The sequence below is a fragment of the Fusarium falciforme genome, chromosome 14 (assembly GCF_026873545.1).
Source record: "Fusarium falciforme chromosome 14, complete sequence".
Taxonomy (NCBI): Eukaryota; Fungi; Ascomycota; class Sordariomycetes; order Hypocreales; family Nectriaceae; genus Fusarium; species Fusarium falciforme.
Genome location: NC_070557.1, coordinates 493,868 through 511,476, shown reverse-complemented (window position 1 = coordinate 511,476; position 17,609 = coordinate 493,868). Strand labels below are relative to the sequence as shown.

At 42.2% G+C, this 17,609-nt stretch overlaps 4 protein-coding genes across 4 annotated transcripts; 2 read left to right on the top strand and 2 right to left on the bottom strand.

Moving 5' to 3' along the window:
• Positions 1-4,975: 4,975 nt before the first annotated feature.
• NCS54_01502000 (Hypothetical protein) lies at positions 4,976-6,298 on the bottom strand (the record flags this gene model as incomplete). Its single annotated transcript, XM_053160133.1, has 2 exons — positions 4,976-5,824; positions 5,876-6,298. The coding sequence occupies 2 exons, from the start codon at positions 6,296-6,298 to the stop codon at positions 4,976-4,978; spliced, it is 1,272 nt and encodes a 423-aa protein (XP_053016108.1).
• Positions 6,299-6,641: 343 nt separating this feature from the next.
• NCS54_01501900 (Hypothetical protein) lies at positions 6,642-9,219 on the bottom strand (the record flags this gene model as incomplete). The annotated part of the gene is made up of 5 exons (XM_053160132.1): positions 6,642-7,536; positions 7,593-7,983; positions 8,033-8,554; positions 8,608-9,100; positions 9,160-9,219. The coding sequence occupies 5 exons, from the start codon at positions 9,217-9,219 to the stop codon at positions 6,642-6,644; spliced, it is 2,361 nt and encodes a 786-aa protein (XP_053016107.1).
• Positions 9,220-9,513: 294 nt separating this feature from the next.
• Positions 9,514-10,629, top strand: NCS54_01501800 (Hypothetical protein; the record flags this gene model as incomplete). Its single annotated transcript, XM_053160131.1, has 4 exons — positions 9,514-9,663; positions 9,717-9,875; positions 9,944-10,116; positions 10,170-10,629. The coding sequence occupies 4 exons, from the start codon at positions 9,514-9,516 to the stop codon at positions 10,627-10,629; spliced, it is 942 nt and encodes a 313-aa protein (XP_053016106.1).
• Positions 10,630-11,480: 851 nt separating this feature from the next.
• On the top strand, positions 11,481-13,242 carry NCS54_01501700 (MFS domain-containing protein; the record flags this gene model as incomplete). The annotated part of the gene is made up of 5 exons (XM_053160130.1): positions 11,481-11,758; positions 11,811-12,038; positions 12,094-12,167; positions 12,214-12,638; positions 12,694-13,242. The coding sequence occupies 5 exons, from the start codon at positions 11,481-11,483 to the stop codon at positions 13,240-13,242; spliced, it is 1,554 nt and encodes a 517-aa protein (XP_053016105.1).
• Positions 13,243-17,609: the final 4,367 nt, after the last annotated feature.

The window sequence follows — 17,609 nt, the reverse complement described above, 5'->3', positions numbered from 1 at the left end:
TATAATTATATTATTAAAAATACTATTTTAATAATAATTAAGCCTAAATTTAAAGACTTTATAGGTTTTAATAATATATTAAATATTTAGTTTTAAGTTTTTTCTAAGGCTTAAAATTTAAACAAGGTTTTAACTTAAATATTAAAATTAGATATTATTAATAATTAAGAAATTAATTAATTATTTAAAAGGTAAATATAAAAGGGAAAAGTATATTATATATTTAGATATACTATATACTTATTATATATATTACGCTATATATAATAATATATTTAAAAATATTAAGTATAATTAAGTTATAGTAATAATTAAACTAATTAGTATATAAAGAAATAAATATAATTATATCTTATATACTTATAATTTACCTAAGGGACTAATAATTCTTAATTTTAGTCTAAAGTAAGACTAAAGTCTCTAATATTTTATTATAGTACTAAGAAGAATAAAGTTTAGTCCCTTTAGTTTCTTACTTAGTTAATATATTTTATTAAGTTTCCCTACTTAGCTTATATGATAGCTACAGTATATATTAATATTACTTACTATATATATATTTATTTTTTAATTTCTTTTATTTTTAACTTATTATTATTATTATAAGAGTTATTTTATTAATTACTAGTTAATACTTATCTTAATTATTAATATATTTTTATAATAAAAGTATTAAGAAATTTCTAATATATAATTAATTATTAGTTACTAGCTAGTATAAGCTTTAATTACTAAGTACTAATCTTATAAATAAAGGGGTTATATAATTTTATAAGAAAGTTATAAGGTTTTTATTAAAGACTTTTATAGGAAAGGTCTTTTATATAAATAATTCTGAGAAATTCAGCTTATAAAATATAAGTCTAATAATATACTACCCTATAGTAAATTGTTGGCGCTTTCTGATGGTGAGCTTACCTAAGCAATAGCTGCTTAGATAAGCAATATATCACGGAGTTACATAAACTTCCCTTCTGGGCGATTTCGGCCATATAGGGTAAGTCACGTGACCCGGACTTAGGACTTTATCTAAAGCCCGATAACTCCATTAAAGCCAACTTTCCTATATGGGTATTTCCTATCCGGTTTCTAATATCTGAAATATAAAACTATATAAGTCTGATCTTCTTTATGCCATAACTCGGCTTCCTTCTATCCGATTTATGCATACCCTATACGGTTAGATAACCCCGGAAAAGGGCTATCCGACGGTATGACTTTTATCCGAATCGGACTAATAGGTTCCGAGCAATTAGCTATATAAGAATAGCTTTCCCTTAGAATAGTTTTTCTTCCTTAGCTCTCCACATACTCAACCAATACAAGCCATAAGACCACCAATCAGAAGCTGGCCTTCTACCCTATACTTCTACCTATCTTGTGACCCACTTTTATTATCCTATGATCCCTTATCTAGCCAATCAGCTTTTTATAAGGACTGATTCCACTGCCTATTCACCTCCTATTTCTATCACCTACCCTATAGTCTTTGAAGACTATATAGTCTCTATTTTTCAGTCCTTTACAGTTTTATAATAGGGCTATAGGATTAATAAGAGAGCTATAAGATTAATAAAAGAGTTATAAGATTTCTTTAGCCTTTTAATTAGCGTATAATAATAATTAAGAAAAAAAATAATAAATAAAATCTTATAATCCCTTTATTAATTATTTTTTTATACCTTATTATATTTTATTTTTAATTTTAAAATAAATAAGAAATAAATTATTATATAGCTTAAAAAAAGCTATTTAATAATATATTTTATATTATATATATTATAAGGCTTATTTTTCTAAAATCTTTTTTATATACTTTTTTTAAAATTAACAACTTTTTCTCTAAGACTTTTACCCGCCTCTAACCTCTATGGCCTCTCACAGCTGATCCTGGCACCTAGAGGGATACAATTATATAACAAAAGTCTACCCCCACCCCCCCTCAGACCCCACACCTGCATTTTAACCACGCACCTTTGCATCGCGATAGTATCATCAATTAATTATCAATAAAATAATTATTTACATCAAAATAAAGCCTTAATTATGCTCTTTAATATTTCGTATACCATCTACGTGTAGCCTTAATAGCACGCAGTCGGCCAATCTAGAGTGGGGCACCCAGGTCTTGCCACAACCCCCTTTTCGTCATCGTGATAATTGGTATTATGTTACCCCTCACCAAAGAAGGGGTTAAGGAAATCAACCACAACATTATCAATTCTTCAGCAAATTAAATGAAATCTTCAATATGTCTTCTCAAATGGATAAAGATCGTGAATATCTAATTGAAAGCGCGATTGCGCAGACTGAATGGGACACAGTCGACTCATCAGCTGCAGCCCACGGTATCCCGCGTTCAACCTTACGCAGTCGGCTTCAAGGATGTACGAATATCCACAAGGCGATGGAACCGTTCCAAAGACTATCAAAAGAGCAAGAAGAAGACCTAGTGCGATGGATTTTACAAGAAGAAGCAACTGGCCGGGCTCCCTCGAAAGCACACATCCAAGGATTCGCACAGTTAGTTGTGAGTGTAACCGGGGAAGAAGAACCCATTGGACATAACTGGGTGGACCGGTTCCTAGACCGCCACGAGGACGTCAAAATGAAGCTATCGCGATCGATTGAGGCCTGCCGTACGTATTCCACGACGAAAGAAAAGCTCGAAGAACACATAGACCGAGTTTCTTACGCTGTTAAGTCTCTGGGGATTCAAAATGACAATACCTACAATGTCGACGAACACGGGCTTGCAGAAGGGGAGACCCGGGCCGGCAGAGTGTGTGGATCTACTCTCACGAGATACTCTATTGTCACAGATAGCGATTCTCGCACCTGGGCCACGATTCTCGAGTGTATCAGCGCAGCAGGCGTACGGTTGACCCCTGCCCTTATTCTGACCGGCATGAACCTCCAAGGACAGTGGTTTCCAGGGGAAAATACGCCAAATTGGTTCTTTGACTGTTCTCCTACGGGTTGGTCGAACATTGTCATCTTCAGGAAGTGGTTTACCGAAATCTTCCTCCAGGAGACCCGACCGAAGGACACGACGGCTTGGCGTATGCTCATCTTAGACGGCCACCGCACGCACATTACGATTGAAATTATGTACATGGCATGGGTGAATAAGGTTCAACTTATATACCTACCGGCGCACTCGTCACATATCTCCCAGCCGCTGGATGTGGGTTTATTCTCGCCTGTCAAGTCCTATTTTCGTCGCGCAACTAGGGACTTCGCGTCATTCAACACCACGGCCCCAATACAGAAGCAACGGTTTATTGAAGCATATAAACAGGCGTCAGACCAAGCTTTTACGAGCCGGAATATACGATCAGGGTTCCGGGCCGCTGGAATATTCCCTCTTGATAAGAAGAGACTTCTAGACCGAGCTGTTGAGGCCGAAGAGCCACCATCTTCATTGTCGCCGCCGCACACCGAAGAAGAGGAAAGTTGGTGATACCGAGCTTTGGCGTACGCCAAAGAGCGGAAAAGACATAAAAGAGCAAGCTCAACGCCTCGATCAGAGTCGTGATACCTTCCCGCGGGACCTACGGGATATCATGAATTCACACGCAAGGGAATTAGATAGGAAGAACACCATGATTGCAGCCTTACAGCTCCGTATGACATTCCTCGAGGAGAAATTGAAGTCAAAGGAGACGACCGGGCGCAAGGCTGTCGACTATGACCCCAATAAGACCTTCGCACGCATCCCAGAAATTGCAGTTGCGCATTTTGAAGCAATACAAGCAGCTTCACGTTACGAGGAAGCTCACGGTCCCAATCTTTATGATGAGGCGATAGAAATTGCACGAATGGAAAAGGAATCTATGTATATTAATTTCCAGCTTTAATTATTTAAATTGATTGTCATTTTGTTGAGGAATCGTCGATTGAATGTTGTGGTGTTGATCGCCGGTGAGGGATTTGGGGATGTCGAGACTGGGGTTGTGGCGAGACCTGGGTGCCCCACTCTAGGAGCTCAATCTAATTGGTCAAGAACCACTTGGAAATCTTCTTTGCGGTATAAATACTTATATTATCTTGCTAAAATATTCTAGTTCTATCATATAAAGGGAGGAGGCTATCGGGAAGTGCAATTTCATAGCTCCAAGAAGAGTATCCTTATTTTGGGGCCACTAGATCGCGCTTCATAGGGATTAATTGGGTTCTTCCTTTGCGCCAGATTCCCGCCCAATACATCCTCGAAATCGTAGGTTTAATATGATCCGTCGTATTCAGAAGATCTGGTTCATACTTCTCATAAGGCGCCCGGAAGCATAGAGCGTTGGGGTTATGCGAGGTGTTGTTGATTGAACTCTCGTTAGAGCAAATCATCTGAGTTAGTGATTAGCTTGACACCACTGCTAACTTCACGATATTATACCTCATTTAATTCTTCGATTCTGGGTAACCACGTGTGCAAAAATTGACGCCTAGCTTTCGCTTATTTCGAGGATATTCTTGGCCTCTCTTTTGCTTTCCATTTGCGCTTGTAATGGAAGGAAACGACGCGTCGGAGTGTCCGGAGGCATACCCGATCATCGATTGAAGAAGACAGCGTAGCCCACGAGATAAACCGATCTTTGCGGATAAGACATATAATGTATCGCCTTTCGACCGCATTAAGTGCTCAAGGCCGCCCAGACCGGTGTTTATTTTCGACGCTGCCTATCTCTGCAAAGCTTTTCTCAATGGCCCCGACAGCCTTGTGGTCGGTCCCTATCGTCTCCGCGACTTTGCGCTGTGATATACCGGCAAATCGCATATCGATCATTGCGCCTTTTTGCATGGGACTCCATTCTTGACCTTTCTGGTGATTTGCGCGTAGAATAGTACCGAATTTACTAGGATCAGACATATTCCTGATGAATTGTGTCTATTTAAAAAGGCAGGGTGAGTCGGCGTCATCACGAGAGGAGATGCGGGGCTTGTCGGGTGGGGGCAGACTTTTGTCACATAATTGTAACTATGCGTAATAGATAACGTGCCCCTCAAAAAGCCTCCTAGCCGTCCGAGAAACGGCACAACTAGCAATCTCCTCTTCACCTCTCCTGACTACTCTGACTGGGATAGTTCCCTTACTATGTTCAATTAAGACGGTCCTCACCTCATCATCCATCTCCCGGTCTATCTTGGTATCAGGTGGCGGTGTGCGTTCCGGCGTAGGTGGCAAGGACTCGTCAATATCTACTAGAGCTGCCAGGTCTGCTGCAATGGTTCCTTTGACACTTACTGCAGCCCCCAAGCACACCGCACCCGTTAGTTGGAGACTTGGGTGAGGGAGCCCCATGGAGTAAGACTGGACCCGAATGTCGGGTGTCTCGAGGTCCTTGGCCGTGCGGCGCACAGGAGATTCGAGAAGCGCTATCTTGGGTGTGCCACGAGTTTGCGCTGCAATCTCGATGCTAGGGGCTAGGCCCATGGCCACAGCACCTTCAAGCCGAATTGACTCAACCAGCTGGTGTTGTGTTTCAGGAGAAGGGAGCGTCTTGAGAATGCCTGAGATGGACGACGAGTCCACCAACACAAAGGGGTTTGCCGCGTCTATGAGGGTCACTCGGACTCGAAACGGTTCGAGCTGAGGAATCAATGGACAAGGCAAGATGTGGAACCACTGTTGTTTTTGACCCGATGGAAATAGGCTCCCCGTCATGCTGCCGGCAGGATCGACAAAAGAGCACTTGACTTCGCTGCCGAATGACTTAACACCCGGGATCGTGTAGTTCCCATCTTCCTTATATTGACCCGTCTCGTCGATCTCGATAGTCTCCACGATAATACGATTCGTGTTGGTGTTGAATATCCTGACATCGATCTAATGCGTCGTCAGGTAATGAGCATAGATTGAAACAAACGGGTTATATACCTCTGCCTGTCCTGGATTCGGGACCACTAAACCTTCCTGAACCGCAAATGGGCCAACTCCAGAGCTCATATTGCCACAGTTGCCGGAAAAATCGATAGATTCTTTTCCAACTGCGACTTGGACAAAGGTAAAGTCGATATCGGCGTCTGGCCGTAATGACGGGGACATGACGGCTACTTTGGACGTCGTGGATGTACCACCGCCGACACCGTCAACCTGACGAGCGTCATTGTTGCGAGATCCCAGAGCTGAGATCAGATGGGGGGCCCATTCGGCCTCTTTTCCAGGTAAGTGGCTCCGATGAAGGAAAAGGCCCTTTGAGGTCCCAGCACGCATCAGGACACATGGGAGACTGTGCCTGATGGGGTGCGACCTCTGTGACTGTTTTTCTTGGAGAGCCATCATAAAGTCTCCACAAAGCATGCGTTCTGAAAGGTACGTTGGTGAACGAAAGCAGGAAGAGCGTAAACTTGTCGTTATCCCGCCAAGCATCAGGGGAACATGTCGTGCGCCATATATAAACCCATCCCCGGGCATTCTAACCACCCCAATAACGGCTGCCGAAGAGAACATCCTCCTTCATTCTCTATAGAATCAAGGACGGTCAATTTAGGGGTGTAATCGCCGAGGAACCTGACTGACCCACAACGGGAAGGCTAGAGAGGACGGGGACAGCGGGAAGAGGCCGACCAGGGGTGACGGGAAGACGGGAACAAAACGGGAATAAAGCGGGGAGAGAATGGCCACGGACGGGAACGGGCCTCATTCATTTGCTATTGTACGGAAACTCCGCTGTAGATGACCCATTAAACCCAAAGAGCGGGTCTTCAAGAAACGCTATATCGTAGTTGGACGGCCAAATGGCGTGCTGCCATTGAGAACCTGTCTCAAGTCCTGTCCCAGCCGTTCCCACGGTGAGATGATTCAATGCCGTATTTCCGCCGTCGGCCGTGGGAAGATTTGCCGGACCCGACGCAAGCGCCGGAGGTAGCCTCGGAGGTTGATTAAAGGTAGTCGCGATGGGGTCAGTCAAGTTCAGGTCATTTTCCTGCAGGAAACTTTGGATGATGCCGTCGATGTCGATCCAGTCAGACCCTGGCGGCGAAGTGCTCACACCAGCTGGCTTGGCTGATGATGTGCCTTGGGCCCGGGACGGGTAATCAGTCTGCTGTACGTCGGTATTGCTGGGTGATACTTCATAATTGGGTTGCGCCTGGACTCGCTGCTGCGGTTCTCGTTGCCGTGCACTTGGCTCAACCTCGAGGGCATCCTGTGGTAACTCGTCCACCACAACTCCATACTTCTTCATCAGCCTATTTATAATCACGGCAGCCTTTTGCACAGCAGAGTTGGTTTCCTGGTTCTCCTTGAAGACTGCCAGGCATGTCCTCAGGTTGGCATAAGCTGTAGAGCCTGTCCCATTCTTTGCGGCGATGCGGCAGTGGATGGTGGCGGCCACGTATGTCGCATACGAGATCAGATACGGAGCACGACGCACTGAAAAGGCGCGATGGTATGCGCGGAGGAGACTGCAGATGCCAGAGGCTGCCGACGCACACTTCATGAGGGAGTCGACTGAGATGGAGCGAAATGTGTTGTACAGGTGGCCATCAGCCACAAAAGGGCGATGAAGCAGAATTACAAGGACGTTGTACATGGCACTATCGAGTGTTTGTCAGGATAGCACAATGATTCCGTTGCCGTTCGGGAAGCTTACTGTAGACTCAAGACATGAGGCGGGGGCACTACTACGCTCGCCGTATCGGCTTGAAGATGGTCGGGCAATGAAGTTTGCCATTCGTTCAACTTGAGCTGAAGTTTCTCCAGCATGCTTGACAGCTCGGCCGGGCTCTGGGCAGTGGTTCTTTCCGTGTAAATGCAGCTCAGAATATCGCTCATGGCAATAGATAGCTTGCAGAGGGATGTAAACGTCGAGACACTGTAGGCTGGCGAGCCGGGATAGTCGCCTGTAGTCGGAGTAGAGTACGCGAATGGCTTCCAGAACTCAAGTTCTTCGTAGGTGTCAAGGAACTTAGTGGGGACCATGGCATCGGCCTCTTTCAAGGTCACAGGCCTGCCCTGGTAAAGGCTTTGGATCTTATCCACGACTATGCTTGTGTTAGCAAAATGTTCAAGAATGAAGAGACATTGGCAGACCAAAGGCACCCCAGAAAACTCTTCGCCGAATCTCGAGATCCTCGTCAGAAAAAGGATGCGAGTTTGTCAAATCCACGTGCAATCCGAGATCAATGAGCATGCGAAACGCCAACCCAGCATATAACCACGCCGCGCTCCTCTCATCACCCAGCGCAAATAAGGAGTTTGCCATGACCAGGAGAGCCTGAATAGTTGTAATGTGGCTCCGATCCAGAGAGCCCCCGAGCAACTCTCTTACCCGCTCGCGGTATTTCCAGCCTGCGGTACGGACGTCATTGTGGTCTTTCCGAACTTGGAGTCTGGGGCTGAACTTGGAGGATCCGAAATAGATGGCGTTCAGAAGAAGTTTGGAAAAGAATGGACCGTCGCATGCCATGTCTCTCATGAAGGCAGGTCGGTAGGTGATGAGAAACGAGTGGTGTTGCCGATTCCAGTGCAGTGATAGCAGATGCATACCTAGGTCGGGGTCAACACCGTCGAAGTCGAGCTTGCCCTGGCCGAGATTGATGACTTCTAGTTGGCCTGGAATGGAGGAGGTAAGCTCGAGATGCTACTGCCACACCGCCATAACTCACGTTGTCTAGCAGCTTCGGCGATTAAACCACGCTCTACCCATTGATCAGGCATCCGTGGGTGAACATCTTGCCCAGCAGTACGCTCTTGAACATTGTCCTCGTATAGAGCACTTGTACGGCCGTGGTAGCTCGACTCGCCGTTTGCCAGCACAAGGACACGCGCGACGCCCGCGTCCATGGAGCGACTGGTAGAATCTGTGGTATCCCATGGCCGACCGTCATTCACACCTCCATCGCCACTACCCTGTTGGTTACATTCAGTCGCTCTGCCAGGAGGCTCAGAACCATCTCCATTCCGACCCGACGATGTGACTGGACTCGGTGGTCGGGCCTGGTCAGTCGAGTCGCTGCCATGCCGGTTGTTGCGACGCTTCAGACGCTGATGTCGCTCCCGACCGGCTTCCTTGGCAACGTCGGGAATGGGCTCGTAGACACACTCCTTGTCATACGTTTGGCAATTGGCGCATGAGGGACGTTGGCCGCTGCACTTGATCTGCCGACACTCGCATCAGTAACGCCGCGGAAAGCAGTTCCAGGGTAATACAAGGCCACCTTTCTCCTGCGGCAGAATGCGCATGCCTCAACTGCCCGTCGGCGGGAACGGGAAGACATGTCGGTGAAACTGTCAAGAAAGAAGGGACGAGTACGAGCGAGCGGGAAGAGGCGGGAAGCGTTGAGTCCCAATCGGTCATCGCCGGAGCTATATCCGCAATTGGCAAGGTTAGCGCCGACCTTCCCGTGCCGATACATGCGCATACCCTAGAGGCTGACGGGAAATATGATGCTCAACTTGATTTCAGCTAGATACTACTAGATGGCCCTGATGAAATTATTTCCTTACAACTTATCTTTAATTTACTGCTCTTTACTTAGCAATCTTCCCCATCACCCCCAGATAGTAACATCATGGCTACAGTCGCGACAATGGACGTACGCTCAAGACCAGCAGTGGAGAAACAGGCGCCACCATCAGCAAAAAGCCGAGAACAACTGGTGAGGCCTGGAGTCTCGCTAGCTGCAGGAGCTGTTGCGGGAGGCATAGAAGCTACCATCACGGTAAGTGGCATCCTCCTTGATGTGTCAACTACTTACAGGGACTGTTTCTCCAGTATCCCTTTGAATTCGCCAAGACGCTGGCACAGCTCAGTGCCGGGCAAGCTGCCAGCGGCACGGCCAGCATCTCTCGCTCTCCATTTGCCCAGGTGTCCCAAGCTGTTCGCCAGCGTGGTTTAGGGGCAATCTACACCGGCTGTTCGTCATTGATTGTCGTAAGTCACACCCACACTCCTCACTCCTAATCGTTACAGCCATGAGTCATACATCTCACCTTTCTCAGGGCACCGCATGCAAAGCCGGTGTACGGTTTCTTTCCTTTGACACTATAAAGAACCTACTCGTCGACTCCAATGGCAAGCTCTCGCCCGGGGACGCAATTCTCGCCGGCATGATTGCGGGAGCTATTGAGAGTGTCACTGTCGTAACGCCAACCGAGCGCATCAAGACCGCTCTGTAAGTCACTAGGCTATGGTGTCTTTTGGGACCTGCTAACAGAGACTTTCCAGGATTGACGACGCAACGTCTCCCAACCGACGGCTTAACAATGGTTTCCATGCTTTACGCGTCACTGTCGCTGAACGAGGGATTCGTGGACTCTATTGCGGTCTCCTTTCTACCACGGTCAAGCAATCAGCTACCTCAGGCGTACGCATGGGATCTTACAATATCCTCAAGCAACTTGTGCCGTCAGATGAAAATGGACCGGTAGTTACCTTTGGGATCGGTGCCACGGCCGGCGTCATCACAGTCTACGCGACCCAGCCGTTTGACACCATCAAGACCAGAACTCAGGGTGCTAAAGGTGCTACAACAGTAGAAGCATTCCGGCAGGTTCTTCGCGATGGCGGTATCAGGGGGTTCTGGAGCGGTAGTTCCATGAGACTGGGGAGATTGATTCTCAGTGGCGGCATTGTATTCACGGCATATGAGAACGTGGCGTCGTTGCTTATGGGTCTGAAGCGATAGCCTCGAAGCCTTCGGTAAAACGGTAGTTGGAGTCTTCTATACAATGTGGAGTGGTGTCTTTACTTTTCCCTTAAGTAACTGTTCGAGTCAAGCAACGTCGACTTGACTCGTCGGACACCACAGCAGCAGTCTGGTTTTTCTACCAGCATACAGCCCCAAGGGTAGTCAATATTAAACGGGCGCTAAGCAGCATATATCTGTACTTCTCAAATCTGCGGATTTCCTAGGACAGATACGTACAGTAATGGCTTGAATGTCGCCACCGCTCCATTAACATTTAGTCAAATTTTCCCAAGTACGGAAGAATTTCCACCTTTTAACATTTGCTAACCTGAAGCTATCAATGCACCTCTTTACTCCTCATTTCCCTGGCGTCGGTCCAGATCCCTGCTGCGCCTAGATCCCCCGTGTCCAATCTAATCCCGAGGGTGGGGGAGAAACCGAGTCAGTATTTCCCCTCCTTTTCTACGGTTCAACTTGTAGCGAATACCCCCAACTCCTCCCATCCCTTTAACCGATGAGCGGGACCAGCCTTGGCCATGATCGGGAGCCCTCGTTCCCGCGGGAGCGAGACTTGGCTGCCATTCCAGCCACTGCGCCAAGGTGGTCTGTCTGACCAACTCAACCCCAGGTTTCTGGGGTCTCCGCATCTTGGCCACGAGCCAACCCCGCAGGCTCGTGCTGTTCAGAGTTTGGACCGTTGACGAAGAGGGGACCATGTCGGGAAACATTATAAACGCTGACTGGCCCTTCCCCGTCCCAATACTCCTTCCACAGGACTTGACAGTCGCACTGAGACTTGGTCAGCTACTTCTCAAGCTACAATCTCGAGACACAAACTCATCACCATCATGTCTGACCGGAATACATCTGGCCAACCCAATGGCGCCAAAGAATCCGTCTCCAAAACCGACCATCGGGATGATCTTTCCGACGAGAAGGTCCAGGTAGCGCAATGCGTCGAGAACGCCGTCCCTGGCGATGCCCCTGTCGCCCCCGTGGAAATACAGGCCCGGTTTGGGCTCCTCCGTCACCTCTCGCCCTCCGAGATGGAGGTCCTCAACAAACGCGTTCGCAGCAAGATCGACTGGCACATGATGCCTTGCGTCACCCTCATGTTTCTGATGAAGTGAGTTCGGCCTCTTGGAATTGAACCAAAGGGTGTTTACTAACGCGCTTAGTTACCTGGATCGCATCAACGTGTCCAATGCTCGACTCGCAGGCCTTCAGGAGGATCTTAACATGTCCGACACGGTTTGGAATGCTGGAATATCGGCCTTTTATGTCGGATATCTCGTTGGACAGTTGCCTGGAAACCTCATAATGGCCAAGACGAACCCACGAATATTCCTCCCGACCATTATGCTCATGTGGAGCGCCGGCACAATTTGCATGCCTGCAATGACAAAGTACGCGACTTGACTGGCATCCTTCGAATACTTCAGATGACTAACTGGTAATCAGCGGCGCGGGCTTTTGCGTAGTGCGCTTCTTCATCGGGTTGACCGAGGCACCCTTCTTCCCAGGTCTCACGCTGAGTAAGTTGACCCTCCTGAGTTCCATGGAAAATGGCTGACTTGGCAGTGACCTCGTCCTGGTATACCAAAGAAGAAAGCCCGCTGCGAATGGCTATCTGGCATGCGGGGAACACAATCTCGAACATCATATCGGGCTTTTTAGCTGCCGGCATTCTCGAGCATATGGACGGTATTGCAGGGTTGCACGCATGGCAGTGGTTCTTCCTCATTGAGGGAATCGTTTCGATCCTGGCCGCCTTGGCTTCGTACGCGTTTCTACCTTCTTGGCCTCACGACACGCGCTTTCTCACAGATGAGGAGCGAGAAATGGCCCAGTATCGAATCCTCGTCTCAAACGGTGGCATTGATGAGGGTATTGGTGGGACATGGGACGGTGTCAGGGATGCTGTCAAGGATCCTTTCACCTGGTTCTTTTGCCTCATGCACTTCGCACTCGTCACTGCGCAAAGCTTCAAGGACTTTTTGCCTTCGGTGAGTCGTGGCATATTCTTGCAACGCTCAAGGTTTACTGACAGAACCATGTTAGATCATGAATACCTTTGGCTTCAACAAGATGACGACTTACCTCATCCAAGCTCCGCCATACGCCATCGCTTACATCGTAGCCTGCGCCCTCGCCTGGTCCTGCGGACATTTTATGGAATCTACTTGGCATGTAATCGTTCCCATCATCTTCGCTGCTGGTGGATGTGGTATTCTCATCAGCACCATCAATGTGGCGGCGCGGTACATCGGCATCACTCTCCTCGTAGTTGGTACCTACAACGGTCTCAACTTGCAACTCTCGTGGGAGACGACAGTGGTGCCCGCCCCACGAGCTAAGAAGGCAGCTCTTATTGCAATTGCCAACTGCATCAGTCAAGTCAGCCACTGGTTTAGCCCTTACTTCTATCCAAGGAGCCAGGAGCCGTTTTACCGCATGGCCGGTGGACTATTGCTCCTGGGGTGCGCATTGACTGTTGTGTCGGCCCTGCTGGTGAGGTGGAGGGCGAGGAAGCTGAATAAGGAGCTGGATGAACGTGAGGGCTGGTCAGAGAACTCTGGTGTCGAGCGTGGATGGAGGTACAAGTATTGAAAGGCTGCTTACGGTTGATCGAAACACCAATAGATACATTGGAGATCTGTATCTACGTTGTGGCTTGCCTAGCACACCAACAGCATCAACGAGATGCTGAGGTGAACACAGCGCAGAGGCTTACATATGTTGAGATAGTATGTTATGGATTACGAAGCGTGGCGCTCTTCTACCTTTATATTCCACCTAGACACAGTGATAAGACCCGCCGGCTTATTGACAAAATGGTCATTAGGGTTGGGTTTCGCTATGAAGAGGGCAGCGCATTAAGCAAAACTAGCCCTGCCAGGTGAAATTCCGTTTTGATAGAATCGGATGTATTAAAACGCGTCCTTGAACTTCCAGATACTATTAGAATGACGAGGACCGGATAGAGAGGAATTTTTTCTGGCTCTTTGATTACGATGGGAAGGTAAGATTTGTCTATAACGCGCTGAGGGGGCTCCAGAGCGAGATAGGGATGCGCCGTTAAATGCTCCAGATACGCTTCCTAAGACTTTGAGGGCAAGATTAGCCGCTACACGAATCAAAGTTAGCGCTGGAAGTATGGCCTAGAAGATATAACTAAGGCGCAAAAAGCAGGGGAGAGGGATGGGAGGTGGTAGTACTTCCTTATAGTTTCTCGTTTTGAGTGAGACTCAGATTTTGACATTCACATCATCGCCGAAGCCCTAGTACACGTGGATGTAGTTGGTGAATTTGGACCTCTCGCATTGCTGGAGAATAGGGTTGAAAGATTGCCCGTAGTAAGTCCTGAGAGCCGGCTTGGCCGTCTCAGGGGTGACAGTGCGCGTGACGCTTTGCGCGATATGTCCCCGGGTGTGTTTTCCTCTGTATGTTCTGGTGATTTCGACTTGGACCCAAGCTTTCTTACGTCTGCTATTGTCCACGAAGTTCACCTTGCGTGTGTACTTTGAACCTCCATCGCAAAAGCCTCGACGACAGAGGGAGTGGAGGGCCTCCCCCAGAATCTTTCGAATTGAGGCCTCGCAGCCGTAGTTGACTTGAGTTTTGACCAGGAAGACCTCGGCCTTCTTGGGCACCCGAGCCACAACAGCGGGATGGATTCTCAGAGTGGTCTACAAACTCTGCTCGGCGGGGAAGGTCTCGACATCATAATTGTTATCCCAGTCAAGCTCGCTAACAGAGGTCATAAACTAAGTGGATTTATTATACTATGTGATACCCCTCCACTGATAAGACCTATTGGGTTAGGCCCTATATAATAGCTCAGAAGGGAAAAAAAGAAGTATTTAAAAAATAACAATATAAAAAAAAAAAAAAGATAATTTATATAAAGAGCCCTAATTAATAGTAATTAAGAGTCTGATTTATTAATTAATAATTATTAATTAAAAATAAAATTATAAAGCCTTTATAAATAATTCTTTAAGTAATAGTAAATATAAATATAAAGCTAGCCTCTGCTAATAATTAAGTTATATAATTTAATATCCTTAAGATAAAAACTAAGAACTAAGATATATAAGGCTATGTTAACTCTTTAGCTAAAAATAAGCCTAGTCTTATATTAAAGCCCATATAAAGCTAAATATATAAAATATAAAAATACAATAGAAAAGAGTTATAAATATTATAACCCTCATAGTTATATTATATTTATATAATTATATATTGTTAATTTAAAAAAAATTACTTTATAAGATTTTCTATTTTTATTAATACTTTAAAAATATATTAAAGCTAGACTTCTTATACTTATAAGGATTTAGTAATAAGGCATATGTTTTTAAAATTAATATATAATTAGAATAAAAATATATATAAAAATATAACTATAACCTAAGATATTATATTTAATAAGAAGTAACATTTTATTAATTAAATTAAGTCCTTACAAAATAACCCGTTTTTAGAAAAAACCTTAAAATAATTTAAAAATATATTAAAAAACTTATAATAAAATAAGAAATATAAGATAAATAAGGAGCTTAAATCTTAGATAAGAACTTAAATGAGGTTAATAACTTAAAGCATAATAATAAAAAAATATCTTAAGGCCTTTTTTTAAAAATTAATAAAAGAAATATATAAAAAGAGACTTATTAAACTAAGAGAATATATATTATCTAAGTTTAAAGTCTTTTTTATATTACTTAATCTCCTATTAATAATATTTATTTAGATTTAAGTTATATACATAGAGATAAATAATATAATAATAAAAATAGATATAAAAATACTAAAAGTATTTTTAATAAAATATATATAAAGAGCTCCTGAGAGGAGTATAAAGTTCGTATTGTATTAATAAAAAATAATTTAATATTATTATACATTATAAGCTATAAAAGTAATTTCTTAGTTTATACATATATATATATAAATTTATATATTATAAGATATAATATATTGGGCTAATAAAATATATATTTAAAGCTATAAATAATTAAATATATAAATAAAAGTCTTAAAATTAATAAAAAAAAGTATTAAGTCTAAAGATATAATTAAACATATTTATATAAATTTAATAAATATAATAAAAGACTTAATATTAAAAAAGTAAAATAAATAAAATAAAAAAATATATAAAATTAAAGAATTTTATTATTTTAATAATATCTCTTAAATTTAATTAAATAATACCTTTTATAATTATTAAAAATCAAATAATTAATTAGCTATATAATAATTAAAATATTTAAGTTATTAAAAATTAATTTTATTATTAATTTAAATATTTTAAATTATTATAATTATTAAATTACTTAAGAGATAACTTTTTTAATATTAATTAATAAAGTAATATTAATTTATATTAATAATATATAATTAGATTATTTAATATTTTATAATAACTACTTAAATAAGTATAATTTATTCTTAGTTTCTAAGTTATTTTAATTTTAATTTTAAATACCTTCTTAAGTATATAATAATTATTATATTTATAATTATATTTATAAAAATATTATTTTTAATAAAATTATAAATATTATTTAATTAAATATTATATTATAGCTATGATATAGGCCAGGCGGGGAAATATAGTAGAAATACTCTAACTAAGCAAGGACTAAAAGGACTAAATATTACTTATATTAATCCTAGGACTAAATATTAAAAAATTAGTCTTACCTTAGATTAAACCTAGGGGATATTAGTCTAAAGATTAACTATAAGTATATAAAATATACTTATTATACTTTCTTATATAATAGCTACCTTAGCTATTAATATAACTTAGTTATACTTAATACCTTTAAGTATATTACTAGACGTAATAATCCCTTTATTTAAGTATAGCGCGATTAATCTATTTATTAATATAAATCTAATATAATTAGTTTATCCCTTAGGAATATATATAATTATTATATATTAATAGCTCTTATTTAGAGGATTATTTAGATTACCTTAAATAATATTAAATATAATAGTTACTTAGGTAACTCCCGCGAATAACTATTAATAGGTTTTACTTATTAATTACTTATTTATACCTATTTTAGTTAACCTAGATAAAGAAATAAATAATATAAATAGCTTTAATAACGAGGAGAATAAGTAATTATAAGCCTAAATTATTACTATAAGTATAGAGATAGATAGACTTTATAAATTTATTAAGAGAATAAGCGAGAATTAGTATATCTAGAATATATAATATCTAGATAATATCTAGAATATTATTAATATAGTAATTATTACTATAAATAAAAGGGATATAAGAAAAATCTTAAAGCTAAACCCCCTAGAACCTTTTAATAAAACCGCCTATAAGCTACTAGTATTCCTTACTTAGCTAAGGGCATTTATAATATATTACTTAATATAATTTACCTTACCTATTAGTAAGGTCTAGTATGCTATAGGAAAACTTAAGAATTACGCTGCAATATAATTTAAACCTATTATAAGAGAATACCTTATAGCTCTAGCTAATTAATATTTACCTCGCACTTATTACCTCTACTTAGATTATAAAGCCTTTAAAGTAATACTTTAATAAGCCTTTAGAATTATTAATAAAAAGGTATAAGCTAAAAAGGAAATTAAAGTACTCTAATAGACCTAATTTGCCTTAGAGTATAAAATAAAATACCTCTAATTTGCCTTAAAGCTTAATTAGAATTAAGAACCTTTAATATCTTTCTTCTTTAATAGACTAAGAAAGGAAATATAGGTAAAACTTTATAAGAAAAAATAACCTAATAACCTTATTAAGTATATTAGTAGAGTAATTAAGATTAATAATTAATAGTTCTCTTAGAGGAAACTCTAGAACCCTAAGTTTAATAATAATAAGGCTAATAACCCTTATTTTAATACTAACTAGGGTAAGAAAAAGCAAAATAATACCTTATATAGTATTAACCTAGGACCTATAGAACTTAGAGTAA